This window comes from Rhododendron vialii, chromosome 4a (assembly GCF_030253575.1).
Source record: "Rhododendron vialii isolate Sample 1 chromosome 4a, ASM3025357v1".
NCBI classification, from domain to species: Eukaryota; Viridiplantae; Streptophyta; class Magnoliopsida; order Ericales; family Ericaceae; genus Rhododendron; species Rhododendron vialii.
The window spans coordinates 27,590,861-27,612,717 of NC_080560.1; the positions used below are offsets into that span (position 1 = coordinate 27,590,861).

A 21,857-nucleotide genomic window follows, 5' to 3' on the forward strand; every position below is an offset into this window, starting at 1 on the left:
AATGCTACCTTAAGAATGGAAAAGAAAAAGAGAGAGAGGAGAGAGAGAGAGAGCAATTACATTAGTTTCTGTCATCTCCAGTTTTGTCAATTGGATTATAATCACATCAGGTGATTTCTCTGTATCATCCACTCTATTGCGGTCTCAATTTCATAATTAGATTACAAACAAAAGTTTTTAAAAAGGGATTATATGAGCCGTTCCCATGGATGATGTCTATGAGAGTGAAACAATTTTTGAAAACCTATATATGGTAGATTTCTTTTAGTTTTGATAACGAATAGGGTGAAATTCAAAAGAACTCTCGTCCAGAAGAAAATGGGTAGAAACCTACAACAAAATTACTAAGAAAAATCATCCAACAAATCACACAAAAACTATGCTTTCTTAGTGACTCCCAAATTAGATATCACAATTCCAAACAAACCCAAACTATATACTGTACAAATAAGAAACTCAACAGAATATTTAAAATAGTCTACGAATCACAGCAAAACTAACTTAACTTGGGTGCCCGGTTACCACTCAGATAGAAGAGTTCAGTAAAGATGATGAGAACAAAAACCTAAAATACAAAAATCACAATGGATCATCAACCTCACTCTGTTGTGTGACGCAGAATTGTGAATCGTATCGCGCAAAATCTACAAAGAAACAAAAAAAGCAGAAAAAAAAACAAGAATCAAATCTTTGTTAAAACGTCATGGGATGGGTTCCTGATTTATCAAAATGGGTTACTGTAATGAGTTTTCTTTTCTTTTTTTACAATTGATGGGTTTTCGATTATCCAACATGGGTTTTGAAATAATTTTCCAATCTAATCAGAACGAAGCCTGAAAAACTAACATAAAGAACTAGATGAGTTTTAGAGCATCGACCAAACTTTGATATGTATTTGTTGCAAATCGCTACTAGATTCCAAGGCCGCTGGAGAATTTCCTCCAAGTTGTTGCTCGGCAGGCGTGACGCCACAGGATAGGAAGAGGACATCTATGGTTGATGGTGTTGTTGACGATACGAGGTAGAGAGAATAGAGGCGGCGAACCACCAAACCATAAGACTCGTTTTCCACCATTGTTCTTCTTCTTCTTGGAGGGCTTCGGTCTTCCTGGTAGGCGAAGGGTTTTGTATTCATAAGCGGGACTGGGGTTAATAGGCGATGGTAAGTCTCCAATCTGATTCAGATTTGTGTTTTCAATCACTAAAAACAACGAAAGGAGGAGCAATTGCAAAAAAGGGTTGTGTCGTTTGGAGTGGGAAAAGGGATATGGGGTTTAAGGGTTAAGGCAAATGAGAGAATGCCAGCAGAATGCAAGGTGGGGGGAGGGTGAGGTGCGGACCGAAGAGAAGGCCCAGGTGTTGAACAAGCTCTAATGTCCACGGTGAGGTGGGTTTTGTTTGTTTGGGTGTGTGTATATGATGTTTCCCTGTTGAGTTTCCTTTTACGAGTTGAATTCAGGCACATCTCTCTTGTAGTTTCAGAGTTTCGATCAATGAAGTGGATGAATCTAGGGTTTAGGGGATCAATGAAAAAAATATTCGTTAGACGGGAAGGTAAAAGGCCGAAAACACAATGTAAGCCCTCGGTGACACTGATAATGTACGCTCTTGCAATGAAAATCTCTATTTTTTTTTGTTTTTTGGAAGAGCAAAAAATGCATTAATAATAAGAGAATAAATAATACACGGACCTCTATGTAATTTATAAATAATTAACAAATTACTAATTCTCTTATTATTAATAAACTAAGAGAATAAATTGTACAGTCGATGGTTTTCATAATTTGTTTTATGGCGTTTGTCCGGTGATATGTCGGTTGATGTTGGGTGACGATGACTCACGGCAAAAGAGAAATGATCAATTGATTTGGGTAAAAATGTCATAATGCAAGATAGCCGAGCCTTTCTAGGTTCAAGATTAATATTCAGAATCTATTCTAATATATAAAGGGAGAGCACCCTTGGGTGTCTCTTCCCTTTGTCATGTATTTTTCTTTTCTAAAATACCCTCTAAAGAGAAAAACCACACAAAACAAAATAGTTAGTTTTGGGGATATATTAGACATTTTAACAAAAAAAAAAAAAAAACACCTGCCGGCATGTCCAGATGTCCTCAATAAAGAGACAGAGAATGGGGGAGGGAAAAAAACCCGGTCCATCTCCAACCCCACTACTCTTGAAACACACCTGCCGACATCCATCTCTCTCTCTCTCAACTCCTCAACCGCTCTCTCTCTCCCAACTCCTCAACCGCCCATGCCTCTCTCCACAACCCCACCCCCCTCTCTCTCTCTCTCTCACTCTCATGGGCTATGAATACCCCATTCTCTCTCATATGCGCCTTTCAGAGGCCAGGTTCAGAGACGAGGGCCATCTTCTAGAGACGAGGTTCAGAGACGGGAGTCAATTGTTGATCACAGGCCTTCAGGAATTTCAACCAAGTACGTTGATTCGATTTTTCCCTAAAATTGTAGGTACAATTGACTGCCAATCTCTCTTGGGTTTTTTATGGTTGTGTGAAAATTTGCTGTTTTGTGAACTGGGTATGCACCAATGCTTCTGGGTTTTGTAATTTTTCTGAATTCTGGCTATTGGGGTTTACGGTATGACCTTGGTTTTGATGTTGTTTAGAGGTTTTCGAAGTTTGATTAGGATGATTTTGGTGGCCTGGTGGGTATATCAAGTTGGCTTATGAATGTTATTGGGGAGGTTCATTTTCAAAAATCAGAAAAAAGATAAAGAAAAAGGGGGATCTTATGGTCTAGAAATTGAGCCTTCTCTTTAAACCAGCAATTTAGAAACTGAGTCTTAGTCAAACATGGAAGAAAAGAAAGAAACGAGAAACTGTTTCGTAGCTTTTATCCATTTGGGTTCACTAAAATTTTAGTTGATGTCATAGGTGGTTGAATTCCTTTCATGGCAGTATGCTCATTCTCAATTTCTTTTTCTTTGAACTGAACAATTATGATGTCATTTGTTACGAAATTTCTGGAATTCAGATGCATTTTTGTTCGTATTATGAGTTCATAACCCATGCTTCACTCATCCTTTATGTGCGAATTCATTTGGCAGGTTTAAGGTTTTAACAATTGAAAGTAATTCGGAACTCGCACCACTCAGTTCTGCTAATTCTGGAATTCGGATGCATTTTTGTTCGTATTTTGAGTTCATAGCCCATGCTTCACTCATTCTTTATGTGCGAATTCATTTGGCAGTTTTAAGGTTCTAACAATTGAAAGTAATTCGGAACTCGCACCACTCAGTTCTGCTAACCACAAGGTATGATTTCCTCTCTGCTTCATCTATTGTAGTGCCTAAAGCTGTGTTTTGTTTTCCGTATATAGTAATTGGATTTTGGTTAGTTGGATTTGTTTCCTGTGCATAAAGAAATGCAACTGGATTCCAAAAAAAAGATTTGGTTAGTTGGATTTGTTTCCCGTACACATATACATAATTCATGTTTTTCTATTGTCAAATGTGAAGAACGGGTAGTGACCAAAAAAATGACGTAGGACTGAATGCATTTACAGCCCTTCTTTCCCTATATTTCATTCCCTTTACTTGAGGGGGCTGCTCATAACATTATTTTTGTAACCAATATTTTCGTCTATTCAATTATTAATAGGAAAATCGAAGGTAAGGAGAAATGACACAACAAAGACAAATAGCAACCACAAAGGGCAAGGAAAACGAGCAGCCAAGTGGTGTGAATGGAAAAAAAAAAAAGTATGATGCTTATAACTTCTATTTTCTTTCCCTTCCACATTTTAAAGATAATTTGTTATATACGCATGCAAGTTGGTGTTCTTTTTTTTTTTTTTTTAAAATCTTCAAATGAAAGATGCGATTTATGGAGAGGCTAAACCGGTACATGATTATGAACACCTTTTTTTTTTACCCCGACAGAGACTCTAAATAAGTTTTTAAACTTACATGGGTCGTAAATTGTTTCGCTTGAGAACTTTTAGGTTCAAGTAATTGTATATATAATATTTTATGCAGGTTTTCATGAGGCCTCCTCCATATTTGCGTCGTAATGATCACTTAGATATGTTGAATGCAGTATATGATTTTGAATCTAAAAGTCAGAGGGAGGGCTTACCAGTTGAAAATTTTGTTCGACAAAAAATAGAGACATGTCGAGCCTTGCAAAATGTTGGAGAAAATATAAGTGAACAATACCTTATAGGAAAAATAGTAGACCTTCTATCACCAAGCTGGATGCATGTGAAGCGAACAATATTTCAAAGACATGTTATAGAAAATGCTACACATTTAATGAATGCTTTGATGGAAGACGAGCATAATGTCCACTATTTGTGGATGGAGTTTGAGCAAGGGCCAATGATGCCAAACTCAACTGTGAGGGCGCACATTCTAAATAAAGAAAACCAATTTCATAGTCTAAGGAAAAAAGGCTGCAAGCCAAACATTGAGAATTTGGTTCAGGCTATAGTTAATAACCTCCCGCCCACATGGCCTAAAGCGACAATCTTCAAAAATTTGAAACTAAATTTCATGGATATGAAAGCATTGGAAGCTATGCTTGAGGAGATCGAGACTGATATCATTTGTTCAGAAGCTTTGGACGAAGTGGAGCAACAATTTGCAGAACAAGAGGAGAAGCAGGGAAAAAAACCTCGACAAAACGTAATAATATATATTTTTTAAGAAAAAATTGTTTGTTACCCATTCAGTAAATTTTTACTTCAATACAAATCATACACTAACAAACGATTAAATGTTCTTATGTGTTCCTTTTGCAGGTAGCGAAGCGAAGATTGGAATTTGATGAACTATAGCTCTACAATATTTGGAGTTGCATGCTATCCAATAATTTGAATTTGTCAATTTATTTTGTTTTAGGAGTTCATCGTGCTTTAATAGTTTAGATATGAGTATGAGATTGTCATCATAACTCATTTTTTAAATTTAGCATTATCGTACCAAGAGTTCTTTCTTTTTTTGTTACTGTTCAGTTTGGATATTTTTTTCCATATTTATTGCTTCCAGTATGGATGTTTTCTTTTAGTTATGTTGATAGATTATGTTAATTTCGCCCGTGCATAATAATAAAAGCTAATTACAAGACATGATAATTAAGGCAAAACTGATGTTTAATGAAGGCAAAACATCAGTGTACAATCTTTAAATCGCTGAACCTGTTCTTACTTTGGAATGATACATTCTACCTAATGTGCGTATTTGCTAATAACAAATACTAGAGGCTTGGGCACACGCGATGCGTGTGCAAGTCGGATTTTCACAACGTTTTTGTAAAAATACTTCCCACTTATTATGTGATCAAATATTCACAAATGTTATGAAAATCCGACTTGCACACGCATCGCGTGTGCCCAAGCTTCTAGTTGGAATGAAACGGAACTTAAAAAGGGGGACTGACCTCTAATTTTGTATTTTCTAAAAGCTGCATCTTCCATTAAGTTTTTTACGGCAAACAAACAAAAGGGGGTAGTTGTATATTGTCACGTAAAGTAAGGCACTTCAGTGACATTTCAGAAACCAAGGGGAGGTCCCTGCTTTTGTTAGAAACGTCAGGAGAGGTCAGTGAAATTTACCCTTTTTAAAATAAAGTTCAGATTGGATTTTTAACGGATTTAATCCGTTATAATCCGAATCCGATTTGTATTTGAATTATCGAATTCAGATTATCGGATTGACATTATCAAATTGAGATCGAATTTTTTGTAATTGAATCTGGTCTATTGATAGGTTTACGTAGCATTATCATTTAACCAATGCACGAGCAGTTCTTAAATGTCCACATCACGGACTCCCCCACCCGTGTTTAGGAGAATGATTTTGTTCACCCTCCCTGAAAGAGTGAATATTACCCTTTCAGTCATGGATGAAAATGATATGAGAACTATAGAATCCGGGATAGAAACAACATAGATTCTGTTGTCCTTGTACCAAAAAGTATAATGATTTCACCCCTTTTTTTTAGGGACGGCGGCACAGTCAGGGGTCAAAATGAAATTTTATCAACCAGACAACCCCTTATTTCTCATTGTCTGTCACCCTGAAACAGAATTTCGAAACCCCCAAAATTCTTCTCAGCGGACCATCTATCATCACTCATCAGTCTTCACATTTACCAAACCCTAAAATGATAGTAGCTTTATCGACCTCCATCACCACAATCAAGTCCATGGTCTCCAATAGAAGCTCCATCAGCACTACTCCACGGAGCATGTCCGCTTTCGACGCTCGCTTCTCTCTCGTCCTTGCTCTCGCCGCCCAAACTTCCTCTCTCTCTGAGCGCGGTAAATGTTCAGACTTCGTTTCCATTTTGAGGCTCTGTGCCTTTGCTCGTATTAAAAGGGTTTTGAAATGGGCTTTCTTTTTTGTGCGCAGTTTTGATGAATTTGGCTACTGAAACTGCGAAATACGTGATTCCACGGAGGTTCGAGAGTCGTAATTTGGAGGAAGCTTTGATGGCAGGTGATTTTATTTCCTTTTTTTGGTACCAAATGTTGTTTTTGGTGTGTTTCTTTTTGTATTTGTGTTTGTTTGTTTTGTCCTTTTCAGTTCCAGATCTTGAAACGGTGAACTTCGTGGTTTTGAGCAGGAGAGATCAGTATGAGATAAGAGAAGTCGAGGTATGAATTGGCTTCTTGTTTTTCTGTTAGTAGCACTCCTTTTGAATAGAAACAAATATAATTCTAGAAATAGATGTTGAGAAAATTCCCAAGACTGTCATATATGAACGAATTGAAACATTTGGTATCACGGGAGGGGCAATGGATTTTCACTATGCAGAATTGAAATTTGGGGTCTCGATCACAGAATTGATCATACAGTCTCTTTAATTTATCCCAGTTGCCCATATAATGATGCCCCAAAAAAGAGATGGAGTTATTTTTCCAATGAATTTGAAACATATCCCAAATTCTAGTCCAACAACGTTACATTGAACCTTCAAAATCATGATCCCCAAAGATAGTTCTTCTACTATTAACTATAATCAGTTGGAGTCTGGTAATTTTGAAGGCATCCAATCCACAGGCCACAACCACAACCAGTTGGTATTTAGTGGATAGGCCTCTAAACTATGCTAAACCTTAGGCTGCTTATTGAAGCAACTCGTACTAGTCTCTGCAACTTCTCCTATACGTGTGGCCCCTTCGCATGTGGAGGTGATGCAGAGGAAGAGGGAAAGTGGTTTCTTGGGTGGGGATTGCACATGATGCTATTGCTAGTTATTGGCAGGGCACATTAAATAGGTCAAGTTCAACAGTCGAGAAATATCAGTGAAGCATGGATATTTGTTCCTAGCGTCTGGTTGACATATTGGTTAAGGTAATAATTGAAGTTTTACTGCCAATAAAAAGAAAAATTAGGTCCGTCTCAACCCCCCCCCCCCCCCCCCCCAAAAAAAAAAATGAAATCTTAATTTATTAGTCAAAGGTTAGAAAAGCTTTATTGGAACTTTTTTCCCTTGGTGGAGGGAAAGGCAGACAGGTAAATTTTGGTTGATTGAGAGATTGGATCAAGAGAGAAATGCATTCGTTCAATCAATTGAGGCTTTCGGGAAGAATATGAAATTATCTCATTGCTATAGGGATAGACAATTACGGATACAGAGTTATGGTGCTTTTTTTGGGGTTGTGGTAGACAAGAACAAAAACCTAATGTAAAAAATATTGTAGCTTCTTAGAGCATCCGTAGTGGAATAATCAAAAGCAACATTTGCTCATAGAAGATCGCACATTAGAATAATCAAATTTAGCAACTCATCAAATTTTGGCCCGTAAATAATCAAAACTAGCAATATTTTGTCAATAACCAAATTTATTAAACCCCACATCTTTTCAATCAAGTACAACCATCATGGGAAAGTGAAACTCACTCTCCACAAAGCAAATGTTTTATTGGTAGGTGAAACTCACTTTTCACTTTGGCAAGTGGTTGTGTATTTAACAATATTGATCACTTTATGGATTTCAACAAATGCTCTCCACTTTCACTTATTTTACTAGAATGTCATTCAATGTAGACCATTACAATGAGAAGAAAAAAACTGACCGTTAGATTTGAATTTTTGCCAACTCATTTTGACTATAGGCAAAAAATAACCAATGTGGAACTTGACATTGCTAACTTTAGCAGCCTCTAAATGAATAATCAAAATATGATGTGACAAGTTTTGATTATTCACTTTTGCTTATTCCACTTCGGATGCTCTTATCATGGTGAGGGTAAGGGTGGTATATGGTCCCAAGATTTCCAATGATGTTGTTTAACTATGAACCACGGACACGGATACGGGATACAGACACGACATGCGTACACGTCATTTCTTTAAAAATTAGGATATGGACACGTTGGGACACATTGAATGTAAAATGTATTTGTATTGTAGAGTTATGCTATGAATTCATAAATATGTAGAAAACATTATTTCTATTAAAGTAAGACATGAACTATTCATATATGTCCTTCGCATGTTCTTAGCAAGGGCCGCCAACGCATCTTTAGGCTATCCACAAATACAATGTGTCTGAGTACAAAGAAATATAATATAAAAAAAATTACAGTATGAGTTCGGTAAGGCAGTCCGACTCTGAACAGTAGTAGTAGTAGTAGTAGTAGTAGTAGTACTGCATCCCTCCATTCCTAACCGCTCATTCTGGGACGAGTTGGAAGAGGAATTCCTAATTCTTACATGGATGAGACTGATATTGGACAAGTATTTAGGAATGTTCGACATGTGTCTGGCATGTGTTGTCATGTCCGTGACCGACACGTGTCGGACATGGATATCATGAGGCCATTAGATGTGTTTGTGCTTCTTAGGCGTTTACAAGGTGTCTTAGGGAACTTATTCATAATATAGGAGTTTTATGCAGAGTTTATGGTAAATGTGAACTGCAACTCATTTTAAAATGCAATGATTACTTTTGGACTCCAATACACTTTCTCCTTCCACTTTTGTGGATCAATTTGAATATTGGGTTGAAGGGCAGAAAAGGAAAGGGTTCATTTTGTCCCTTCAAAATGGACAAGAATTATGGGAGATCCAAGAAAGGAACCATGGGCCAAAATTTTGGACTGTAGGGTGTAGATGTAATAGTCATTGATACCTATTTTGTGATGCTGTTCCCTACTCTTTTTGGTCCCATCTAGTTGTCTAATTAACAAGATTATCTCTTTTCGTCTCTTGCCTTGAAGTTTCAACTTCCCTTCATAACAGTGATCTCTATGTTGTCTTTCCGTAGTTTTATATTGACTATATTTATCTAAAGACTAGTGTAATTTTGAATCAGCCATTTTTTATAGCTGAGACAACAATGCCTGGGAAATACGGATTTGATTTCAATGGCGCGTCGCAGTCCTTCAACGTCTTAGCGGAATACCTGTTTGGTAAGGTAGATATGGCTTCGATGAGAGGTTTTGAGAATGAATTGATTGCTGTTCGTTGCATCATATGTCTTGCTCTATTGTCTGCTTATATATTACACTTCTCAGAATACAATGAAAGAGAGTATGGAGATGACCACCCCTGTCTTTACTCGTAAGACTCAATCTGATGGGGAGAGAATGGAAATGACAACCCCTGTGATAACAAGAAAGGTATTGTTTTTCTTGCCTCCAGTATCAAAGTGTAAATTTTCAGAAAAATGTAAAACTATGTTCTGTAGCAAATAAGAGTAGCTTGTTGTAGTTGGGGATGGGGGGTTTTCAGCACTTTTGCTTTCTTTTTGGAGGTGGCGTGTGGAAATCAATCCTGTTGAAGTGATTAAATGGTTTTATGGAGTCGAGTTGTAGAGCCTGGGCATCTATCTTCTTGTTCTCAGCTAGTCAATTATATATGCTTGTTGGTGTTAGAATCTTCTTATTTGGCTCTGTTCCTTATTTTTCCATCTCCTTGATTATACTTTTTTAATTCTTCTTGCAATACCCAGTCAGGGATATAAACTGTCATACCCGAATTTCATGGGACTTTGGCCTCTTAAGTTTGTGATTAGTCATTTTACTAAAAAATTCAATTAGTAAGAAATGGGCAGATAGTGTTCAGTCTTTTGGCTTAACAGGTTATGTACTGGTTAGTCATACTTTGAAAGTTTTTAGCCTCGTAGAGCTACAAACTTTGAACATTATGGTTCCTTAATCAAGATGCGCTATAGTCAAGAACATGTACACTGTTGAAGATAATGAATTTGAGGTTTATGATGCCTAGTATCTGCAGAGGCTACGGACGTAGGTATGCAGGTCTCTGCAGATAGGTAAAATCAAAGCTCAGTTCTGTTCTTGTGAAATTTGAAGTCAAGCATGCAAAAAGCCTGAAATATGTCAACGATGATCATGTCTAAGATGGGGCTGTCAAGAGAAGAATATGAGTTGTAGTCTTATTTGTTTTCTTCTTTTATTTTTCTTTTGAACTTTGTGGCAGTTCCTGAAGATGAAGGCAAAAGCATGTCCCGCTTGATGGCCTGAAAGTTCAAAGTCATCATTGTGCACTGGTTAATAAACTCATTAAAATCTATTCGCTACCCCTTCTTTATGTAGATCAACCTTTGACCAGGGGAAGTAGGGCAAATAAGTGTTATGCACTGACGAGGATGTGACTTCAGGAAATTGTACTGATGCGGCCCCCTTGGCCTTGTTACCTTGAGTTGGCAAGTCAATTAGCAAGCTCACCTGTTTCATATCAGAAACCCACATAAAAAGAATGGAGAGATAATATGAAAGAAGTCCCAAGTCCCTGACAAAGGTTATGGCAGACTATATTCGGTTCTCCAGTGGATAACTATGAAGTGCAGGGTCGTATAGGCCTTTCTGAAATGCTGATATAGAAAGCTTTTAGTTGACATTCCATAGCCTCAGTATTTGATAGAATACTCGACATGTATCACATAAAAGGCGATACTGTCCCCCGTCAGTAAGGTCAAAGGATCATCAATACCCGTTATGTTGTATTAGGTCTCCTTTGGTTTCTTAATTGTTTTATACATCTCAGTTACATAACTCATCCCATCCTTGGCTTTGTCCCACTTGGTCCATGGGTTAACCCACGTTTATATTTTCAGTCTGTGCATATCCATTCTTGCATCCAAAAAAAAAAAGCAAGAATATCTTCTGATTTGGTCTATCTGTTTTCATTCATTTGGCGGAGGCTTTGTCCCACTTGGTCCATGGGTTAACCCACGTTTATATTTTTAGTCTGTGCATATCCATTCTTGCACCCAAAAAAGGAAAGCAAGAATATCTTCTGATTTGCTCTATCTGTATTCATTCATTTGGCGGAGGCATGCAAGTGCTGATTAATAATGTGTTTGATAACGTAATTAACAATTACTCGGAGGGGCATAAGCGATTCATTAATTGAGAAACATATTGTTAGTAAGTTAATGTGACCAATCAGCCTATGTGATCCTATACAAGTATTTAATTGGAACTATTTGATATTGGATCTGATATAATCCTGCTGGCTGAAAAGATGCTGATGTGTATGCAGAATAATTCAATTCAAGTACCAAAAAAAGAAGAATTCAATTCGATAGTTGAATGCACAGTTTTTGGTCGCCAACACTTTATATATATATATATCTACTACTTCGTCTCTTTTTAATTTTCTTCAGCTGGAAGATCAAGAAAAGTGGCTGATGTCTTTCATTATGCCCTCAAAATATGGTGCCAACTTGCCACTGCCCAAAGATTCATCTGTTAGGATCACAGAGGTCCCAAGGAAAATTGTTGCGGTTGCTGCCTTTTCAGGTTGGTCACTCCTTCAGCTTTAGAAAGCTTTGACAAGGAAAAACTTCGAAGCAGTTTGATACTTTTAGATCTGTTAACTTCATGGTTGTGATCACAATATTAAGAGGTTGAATAGACAGTTCTAAGGTGAAACTTGACAGTGGTGGTGAGGTTGCCCTAAAATCGTAGAAGTCGATCCCTAGTGAAATTTTTGTTAAGTGTTTTGCAGTGCATTACCAATTGAGGTTTGTGGAGGCGTTCCTGATGTGCATGAAGATAACTAGACCTTTTTCGTTTTGTTCTTGAGTGAAGCTGTTAACTGTTTTCTCATATGCAGTCAAGATTACCAAAGGGCTGGTTGGTAACAAAATAGATATCATGCATTCATAATCAAAATGGTTATTTTCTCTCAGAATGTGGCAAAAGAAACAATTGGGATGGAATAAAATCTGGTGTAAACACTTGGCTGCAGCATATGTCTATGGTTCACTACAGTTAAAGGTACAAGCAATATTGCGGACATAGATAACTTGAGCTCCAAGGATGACTTGATTCTTGTTCTCTTATTTGAACCAGGCTTTGTAACTGATGATGAAGTTACGCGTAGGGAGTCAAAACTAAAAGATGCTCTAAAGAATGACCCTGAATTTCAAGTAAAAGAGGGTGCATCAGTGGAAGTCGCACAGGTAATCTTTCGAAAGCATATCAAGAAAATTTGATGAGTATTTGAACGTACTTGATTCTGAAGCAACAGTGGACATACACATTATTGGGATTCTCATTGCTTATCTATGCATGTTTGCAGTATAATCCTCCTTTTACACTACCGTTTACTCGTCGGAATGAGATTGCTCTTGAAGTTGAGAGAAAAACAGAATAGCTCTTTAATGTGCATTATGATCGCACCAGTGTATGAAAACTTGCCTCGCAGTGCATGACATTGATACCAACTCTGTCAGTTAATACTAAAATTTAGAACATCCTGTAAATGACTTGGATTTGATGGCATAAAGTGTATACGTTTGATATTTTCTATCACTTGATCGCATGTCACTTGTAATTGTTCAACTGCCTAATGCCCCAAAAAATGGGTACGTTAAAGGATGAAATTTTCATTTTATTAGAAAAAAAATGTCGACTTCGTTAATAATTGAAAAAGATTGTTGATTTTGTCACTCCCTTTTTTGTTAACATCACTCTCCTGCAAGTGTATTTTTCGTGCAAAAATACACTTGCAGATGAGTGATGTTAACAAAAAAGGAGTGACAAAATCATTTCCCTTAAAAAAAACTCAAATTCCCAAATTCTAACGGTAAAGAATATTACTCCCTCCGTCCCTTATTTTGTGTCCAGTATTTCATTTTGGGTTGTCCCTTAATAAGTGTCCATTTTGTAAAGTTAGGGGGTAAAAGTTGGTATATTGTCTATTTTGTCCTTAAAAGTATATTTCATTTTGAAAAGTGAGTAAAAGTGTAATGATGATGGATAAGTAGGGAAAGTGGAGGAAAAAATTGATGTACAAGGTGTAATGATGATGTCTTTTTAATAAGTTGAAATTACGAAGCAGAACACTTAAAAAGAGACGGACGGAGCAACTAACTTTTTTTTTTTTTCGACAAACAAAGATTATCCCATTACAACAAAAAATTGGTCCAAATAGAAAATTGTTTGAAAACTCAAAAATTTAATAAACGTTCAACTTTAATAAGAATTAAATAAAGCCATCTAAGTCAACAGAACCAGTGTTGTGAATCCCGTTCCATACCGGCCGGTACGCCCCGGATTTGTAAGATTCCGGTACCACCAGCCCCCAATACCGTTCCGGTCTAAATATCGGGCCTTACCGGTCGGTACCGGAAATCTCGGAAAATACCGGACGAGATGTGGTTTCTGCTAGTTTCGACCGAAATTTTGGGAAAAAAACCGAAAAAAAGAAATATAAATAAAAATAACCCAACGGCAGGGGAAAAAAAGGGTTTCCGCTAGTTTCGGCTGAAATTTTGGAAAAAAAACCGAAAAAAATAAATATAAATAAAAATAACCCAACGGATGAGGAAAAAAAGGAAATTTTTTTTTAGCAAAACGTGGGCCTATAGTACGTGCGCGAGGTTCAAAATCCCAGATTTGCACCCCCCCTACGCGCGAATAACCCGTGATGTGCACCCGGTTAATTGATTTTCAAATCAGTTTTTCCAAATTGCATTCGGCCATGGTCTATTTTCCCGAGCGCGCAAGACCTCTCCTTGGGTTTTCATTCACAAGCTCACTAGTGTGCAAAGCCATTTAAGGTGGAAAAGAGTTTTGTAACTAAGCAATGTGGGACAACAAGGCAAACACAATGTTTTATGACTTCACACCAAAATCCCAACAACAACAATTTATTTATTATGATCGTGAATCAGTAACAACGTCTTATGACAAGTATTATTGTTAATAGAATTTTTCTGCGCGATTTATACACTTGCAATGTTTGATTTTGGACTCCAAATGGTGAATTTTGTTGTCTAAATATAGATATTTTATGATGAATTTCATGGTATGGAGGATTTTTTTGAATTATAATTATATATAATTATTATATATATTGTAGTTGCGGTAAATTCGAAACGGTATCCGGTACCTGACCGGTACCGGTACGTACCGTACCAGTAGGAAAACCGGTACCCTGTCCGAAACGATATTTAGAACTATGAACAGAACTACTAATGATAGAGCCATGGCTTTGACGGTCTGTATCCATACTGCCACTCGGTCATCTCGTACTTTGCAAGTGGCTTCATAATTACTTAGTAGGGCATCAAGTAATAAAATTTATAACACGAGCACGACAAATAAAAATTTAACAATAACAATTCGACATGATAAATTAATTACTTAACCCATTAGCTCGATAGATTCAGTGGATCCAGCAGTCTCATCCTCAATTTTCAAAGGTTCACAAACCACAATCTGATTCTGCGGATTTAACACCCAACATCAAATTTACAATATCACATCTTACACTTTTCAATTTTTCCAATTCCAACCAGTACGCTTTACTGCATCGGTTCCCACCACAAACAGACAGTCTACTAGGCTCATGTCCACTATGCCTAACTCCTAGACCCATGGCCGACTTCATGACCTCTGGGGATATTTGTAATTGGTTTAAGACTCATGTTGTCACGCTCTCGATTTTTAACATAAATAACAATAATCTTTATAACAAAACACTCACAATAATCCATACGATAACCCCCCAAAGAGTTGATCATTCCCTGTTCAACAAGTTATAGGTCAACCCAAGAGTTTCAGATGATTACATTAGTGGCACATTGGCCCAAAATAATATAAGTACGGGGGAAAGTAGAAAAATGTTTACAGTCATCCAAAGTCAAAATAAATCGAATTAAGTTACATCACATCTTCAAAATAAAGTTTTTAAAAGATGTTAAACAAATCCTCAAGTCAGCTTTCAAAAGAAGTTTTCCATGTGCAGTCATGTCATGCATGCAAGTTACACTCCGGAAGCTGTACCTGAAATATGACAAATTGAGCTATACTAGCCCACCAGGAAAGTCTAATCTAACCTCATATGCAATTGAAATGATGGGTGGGATGAGCAATAGAAATGACAGCAACATGGTATACATATAGGAATCAAATAGCAAGACCCATGAGCAACACTTTCATCATGATTCGACCTTCAACGTTACTTCAATATTCATAGTATTGCAGCGCATACACGCGTGGCCATTCTCATCCATTAAGCATTTCATTTTCTTTGTAACTATGCCGGGCCAATTTAGGGATCTCGATACCCCCTCCCTGGCACAACACCATCCGGTGATCCTGAGTGTATCCTGAGCATTTGCTCCTGCCAGGCCTATTTAGGGATCCCGATATTCCCTGCCAAGCACCTCACCCATCGGTGGGTCGTGAATACTCTCATTTTGTTGTCCTCATCAACCAAACACTCACAATTCACGCCTAACATGCTTCCATACCACTTTCCAAACTCTAACATAACACACATGCTCAATAATTCCCATTTTAATACGACATTCATAGCACAAATATTCGAAGTATGAACAAGCACAAACACATGTGGGAATCACCAATTAGATCGTACGTAAAGATTGTCCAAAACTCAAGTAACGATCATGAGACACAAGCAATGAATATCCAAGGGTCGATGGAATACGTTAGTCGGTGTCGTGGGATGACTTTGTGGTATTGAAGAGGTGTTAGGAGTATTCGTAAGTTAGGATGATCAAGCACAACTTTCAAGCACGAAGTCACCTCAATCACATGTAAAGATAGATAGAAATCCCTACCAAAGTGGGTTTTGAGCAAAACCTTAAGATCACCAAGCAAAGATCCGTAAAAAAAAAGCTTTCCAAAGCAATGCCACAAGATCTACAACCTCCAACAATGAGAAACTCAAAACCCAATTGATATTTGAAAGATCAACACGTAAATCTTGAAGATTTGGTGGTGTTTGAGGTTCAAATCCAAGGATTTGGGTGAAGAATTGAAAAGAGGAGGAGAGGCGATTTTAGGGCTTGGTTTGTGGTCTTGGAGTGAGAAAATAACATAAGGGTCTATTTATAGTGTCTTGGATCGAGTACAAAATTCGTTAGAAATTTTCAGCTTGTATCGGTACTGGAAAACAACATTACCGGTATAGCTATCCAAAAGATTCAGCATTGCACAGTTTCTGGTCGAGGTGTACCTGTACTAGGAAACTGCCGTACCGGTACAAACGAAATACAGTCCCAACTCAAACAAAATACAGTCCCAACTCAAATAAGTTGTCTACTCTACCCGTCCAATATAACCTACTCACTTTCTGCCTCACTTTATAAAGCTTATGCCAAGGTAAAAGAAATAAAAATGGCAATAATTTACATGTTAATTATCAACTCTCTTAAAATAATATCAACTTAAAATGAAACATTCTCTTAATCGAACGGTTACGATCTTAGCTTAAAGGTGATCAACGCCTGTAGAGGTGCTCATATTTGTATGTGTAGATAAAAATTGCACAGTTTTATGACACTGTGAGCTTCTAATGAGGACCTTAAATGCAGACCTCAAAGTTCTGAGCTTTTCGAGTGATATTTTGATGATCCAAACCGTTCAACTTGTTTAAAACATGTTTTTAAGGGTATCCGTGAAAAATCAGCTCTAAATATAACAGGAAAGTGCTTGATCCAAACATGAGGTCCATAAAATAGTTCTTGTCAAGCTTTATGAAAATTTGTTTGGATCAAGTACTTCTGGGTTATATTTTGAGCTCATTTCACGCGAGTACCCTTAAAAACATGTTCTGAATTGGCATGGCAAATGTCCCTCATGGAGCAACAATATGGGGTGAAGTATATGCCCGAGTCGAAAGTGGAAGCCGAAGTGAATGATGACTTTGCGGGGTATGCTAGTGAAGAGTTGGTGGATTGAGGTAGTGATGTGGTGATGTGGGCAATGAGTAGAAATTCCCTAAACTTGGTCGGGGTCTAGGTTGGTTGACATGCCAACTACTTTATCTTTCATTATGTTGCTTATAGAGTCGTAATTTAGTTTATGCTTGTTAATAGTTGGATGTTATTGGTTTGGCTGGTAAGCGGCCGTTGACTTGGTAGTATCTTTTGGTGGCGATCAATCGGGTAGCTATCCAAGCAAGTAAATGACCGTCACCCATTTTGCTAACCCTCTGTTGTAACCAAGGTCAATATAAGCTTTAAAGTCCTTAGTTGATCTTTTGTGCACCTAGATTCCTTTATGATTCAATGTTTGATATTTGCATGGTTAGTTTATGGCATGCTTTCCTTTCATATCCAAGTTTTCAGCTGTTAATTTTAATTTCGAATAAATAAGTGCTTTCCATATATGAGGCGTGGTAATTCTTGTTCACTCTCGCCTATTTCCGAGCACTTTTTCTGGGGATATGGTTGCTAGTTTGTGCTTTGCATTTGTGTGTCCCGTATCCTCATTGTGTTCGCGGATACAAATCTTTTTAGCTTGCTTTTAACTTGCTCTATACCTAGTTTTTTTGTCAAGTTCTCAAGCTACAAATTGTAGAAAGAAAATAAAAGCTAGATTGTGGAACTCTTGCTAGTTGGTAGCTTTGAGCATGTGTTGAGTTGTGATAGCGGAAGGATTGTATAGTTTCTATGTTTTCAAATTTTCTGCATTTCGTTTGCTAAGGACTAGCAAAGTTCAAGTTGGGGATGTGATAAGCACCTAATAATGCCATTATGGGTGCGCTAAGTCCCTAGTTTTAGCTTAATTACGTCTTTAATTTAGTTGTTTCATTTACTTTTGCACATAAGGTTGTTTTGAAGATGTTTTAGGAAAAACGTGCGAATAAGGCTACTTTTGATGCCATGGGCGACCCCCGAGGGTGGCCAAGTCCCAAGAGCTAAGAAAGGAAGGCCCAGAGGTGACTCGAAAGCATAGAAGGCTAGGAGGAGGACCAAAGAGCAAAAGTTGAGAGGCCTCGGTACCGATAGCAAGGTTGTGGCGGTATCGGTACCGAGGAGGTTAAAGCGACAGCTTAATGAGTTCAGTACCAATACCAAGTATGTGGAGGTATCGGTACCGAGGGACCTTTGTAGCTAAATTTTAGCGTGTTTTTGGGATATTTCGTGCGCGAATGAGGGCCAGTATATAAACCTCATTATGTCAAAATATCAAAAACACTAGATTACATTAATTGCACTTTTCAAATCTAGAATAGGATTTACATTTTTTGTTGCTTACTCTTGCTATTGTTTTTCATTGTTCTTGGTGTTCTTAGTTAATTTTGCACTTTTCTCCCTTAATTAGTTTTAGTTTGTTATTTTACTCTTCATTAAAGTTGTAGCTACACTTTTGATCTATCTTAATCTCTAGTTTAATTTGAATTCCATTATGTTCAATAATTAGCTTTGTTGATTCAATTCCTAGCATGAGTGAGTAGTTAATTAGGCTTGGTCATGGGGTGATTAGCACTCCATGACTTGGATTGATCATGCTTTTCTCAATAAACCTTCATGTTTAGTTGGAAAATCAAGATAGTTCGTGCTTGTCTATCAAATCTAGGCGGCGTTAACCTCTATGATCATGCGTAGGCAAGAGCGAGCCTACGTGCCACACATCGATGCTTAGAGTTATGTCATCCCTTGCGTTTGCTAGACGAATACTAGAACTCTCTTGGTGTTTCTACTCCTTTTCTAGTAAACGGGCTTAGTGTCAAATCTTCCGGGTTGGGAGATCGTTGACACGTATCTCAGCATGAGTAATTCGAGAGGAAAGCTGATTGATTCAAGTTATGAGTGTTAAACTCTGCTAGACCTAGCCACTTAGTCTAGTTGTTTTTAAAACACACTTAAATTGCATTTTTTCTCCGTTTCAAACTATTCCTAAAGTTGGCCGTCTCAAGGCCGCGAATCTTACTTCTACAAATCCAATCGAGCCGTAATGATATTCCCTTAGGTACGATACCCGGACTTCCGGATAATTATGCTTCAAAGGACGTTTTAGCCCTACGCTTAAGGTGATCATGTATTTGATATATCGACGGATGAAGCAACTATGGACCTCCTCCAACGTTCTTTTCCTCTTTCGCCCACTTGACGAACCCGCTTGATCCGGATTCTCCATCATATCCTCCTCCTCCTCCATTTGCTCAAGAATCGTATCGTCTTACTCAATTTTGGCTCGACAAGAGGAGGAGGGTGTGTTCACCGCATGCTTAGCCTTCTGAGAAGTGGTTTTCACTTTCGGCATGGTGAAGTTTGAAACTTTAGGTTTAGGGTTTGGGAAATTTAGGATTTTGGGGGTCTTGGTGAGTGAGGATGTCAAAATATGAGAGAAAAGATGTAGATATGTGATGGAGGGTGAGGTATTTCAAATATATAGAGAGAAAGGGGAGAAATTTCGTGGGGAGAGAGGGAGTTTGAGTTTACCTTGATTTTCAGATTTGGGGCTTGAAATCCTTTGATTTGATGCTTGAAACGCGTAGAGGAGGTGATTTGGGGTGGTTTTGGTTGAAGGATTGTGAGATTTGGTGGTGGATTGAAGGTTTTTGGGTTGATTTGGGGTTAAGGTTTAAGAATGGAAGTGGTGGCCATAAAGTTTTAGAGAGAGAGAGGTGGAAAAGTTCAGTTGATCGGGCTCTTGGCCTAATGAAAACCATTTGATAAGGCCTCGGTATCGATACAACAGAAATGGTTGTATCGATACCGGTTGGCTTTGAACTCACTATTTTTTGCTTGCAATTGAGTATCGATACTACCATTTTGGTGTATCGATATTGTGGGCTACCACAGCCTCGGGTGAGATCGGGGCGGCCCAAAAAAAAAACACATACCGCTCCGGCTAATTGATTTGAAAAATTTGAAGAGTCGCCACCCGGATTTATGGTTCGCCACCCGAGAAACCGTTTTTGATTTGAAAATTGATTGACTTGAATTGGAAACCAGAGATCATTCGAGGGTTCGGAAGCCATGTTACGAGGGGGGAAGGGTTTTACGGCACCCCCCTCACCCGACGCGATGTCGGTCTCTACTAAACGTTTGTGGGATTTTTCAAATGGATTTTGTTTCGTTAAACATGTAGCAGGTATCCACAAGTGTAGCAAATAGAAGGTGTATGCTGGTGCTTGTGTACAAGGAGTGATGAAATGATGATGGGCATATGCATGATGGCAAAGCAGTATAAACTGCTACTAGATCAACTCTCGAGTGCTTGAAAGTACTCTCGAGCACTTAGGAGTGCTACTGACCAAATCCTGCAGAGTTTGTTAGTCTCAAATAAGATGCCAAATAACGGTGTACACTGGTGCATGTGTATGGGAGGGTGATTATGTGATGAAAGACAGCAAGATAACAGGGAATGAAACACTCCTCACTGGCTTCACTCTCGAGCGCTTAAGAGCATTCTCGAGCGCTTGGGAGTGTCTGAACCCCCACCTGCACTTTCTGTTAGCACTGGCACAACACAATGTAAAGACTGCAAAATGAAATACTGTTACACAGACAACTAGTTCAGCAGAGGACTTGAAAAACTGAGATGAGACCTCAAGTTTTTCAAGTCATGTATCCTTGCCATTACACAAACGGATCTACAATTCTAAAAGAGCAAATGTACACATCTATACATGCAGAAGCTCAAAAAACACAGAAAACTGGGAAAGTGAAATGCAATGGCATGCATGCACTCCTGAGCGCTTGGGAATGGATCCGAGCGCTTGGGAGTGAGCTGCATGCCAGCTTACTCTCAAACGAAAAAAAATGGTACTGCTTCACCATAAAAACATCATTATCTGAGTTTTTAACAAGAGAAGATCTTATTTTTAACTTAGGAAAACTTTATTCTTACTTGAAATTTGTAACAAGCATTTCTGTTTTAGGAAAAATGATCTTCTGTGTCTACATGCCAGAATAAAACCATTTCATTTAAAAGTGCATCTCACCCCAGCCTACTGCTTACCTAAATGCCATGCATGGGACTGGAAACTGTCCCGAGCGCTCAGGAGCACTCTGGAGCGCTCGAGAGTGTTTCCAGTAGGGGTTTTGGGAAAACATTATTCATGGACTCTTTGCTCTTGCCTTTTCACTAAGGTCTCCCAACCATGCACCAGTATTAAGGACTGGGATAGGCTGAGAGACCCCCCTCAGAAGGGAGAACAACCTCTTGATTTGAACCAAGGATAGAGATGTTTCTACCTTTATTTGACACTTTGCTCCTTGGATGGTTGTGAAAGGTGAATCTGGAGATCAGAAACTGAGAGTGCTCTGGATTTCTTGCCTTTTTCTTTGATGATTTTGAAAGAGACCTTTGAAGTTGGGCAAGAAGTTTTTTGTTTTTGAGACCTTTTCCTTTGAACAAGAAAGAGGGAAGAAGAGGAGTTTAGAGAGAGAAGATTTTCGTCCCCCCCTCCCTCCTTTTTTCTTTTGCTGAAAGACAAGGTGTATATATAGAGAGGATATAACCCATGGTTTTGATAATCAAGTGATTTTGAAATAAATCCATTTTTAAAGAAAGAAATCTTTATCTGATCTCTTCTCTGACTGAGGTTGAGTGTTGACTCACCTCAGCCGGTGCAATGATGGCTTGCATGGATAATGGGAATCTTCTTCACCCATTGGGCACTGGGAGAGGTCTTGAGCGCT

General features: G+C 38.2%; 2 protein-coding genes across 7 annotated transcripts; both read left to right on the forward strand.

Annotated features, from left to right (window-relative positions):
• Positions 1-2,332: 2,332 nt before the first annotated feature.
• Positions 2,333-5,287, forward strand: LOC131322296 (uncharacterized). Its single transcript, XM_058353562.1, has 4 exons — positions 2,333-2,441; positions 3,216-3,279; positions 4,003-4,650; positions 4,767-5,287. Exons 3-4 carry the CDS (start codon positions 4,009-4,011, stop codon positions 4,800-4,802), a joined length of 678 nt encoding a protein of 225 aa, XP_058209545.1. The 5' UTR covers positions 2,333-2,441; positions 3,216-3,279; positions 4,003-4,008; the 3' UTR covers positions 4,803-5,287.
• Positions 5,288-5,984: 697 nt separating this feature from the next.
• Positions 5,985-12,759, forward strand: LOC131322297 (heme-binding-like protein At3g10130, chloroplastic). Of its 6 annotated transcripts, none has more exons than XM_058353563.1 (9): positions 5,985-6,287; positions 6,379-6,465; positions 6,553-6,623; positions 9,291-9,392; positions 9,493-9,597; positions 11,607-11,742; positions 12,135-12,173; positions 12,298-12,407; positions 12,527-12,759. In XM_058353563.1, the coding sequence occupies exons 1-9, from the start codon at positions 6,131-6,133 to the stop codon at positions 12,599-12,601; spliced, it is 882 nt and encodes a 293-aa protein (XP_058209546.1). In that variant the 5' UTR covers positions 5,985-6,130; the 3' UTR covers positions 12,602-12,759. The 6 variants fall into 6 exon arrangements, 5 of the variants coding, with proteins under 5 accessions (XP_058209546.1, XP_058209549.1, XP_058209548.1 ...); XR_009198803.1 differs by having other exon boundaries at positions 5,987-6,287; positions 12,135-12,222; positions 12,329-12,407; positions 12,527-12,587; XM_058353565.1 differs by lacking the exon at positions 12,527-12,759 and having other exon boundaries at positions 5,987-6,287; positions 12,135-12,222; positions 12,298-12,398.
• Positions 12,760-21,857: the final 9,098 nt, after the last annotated feature.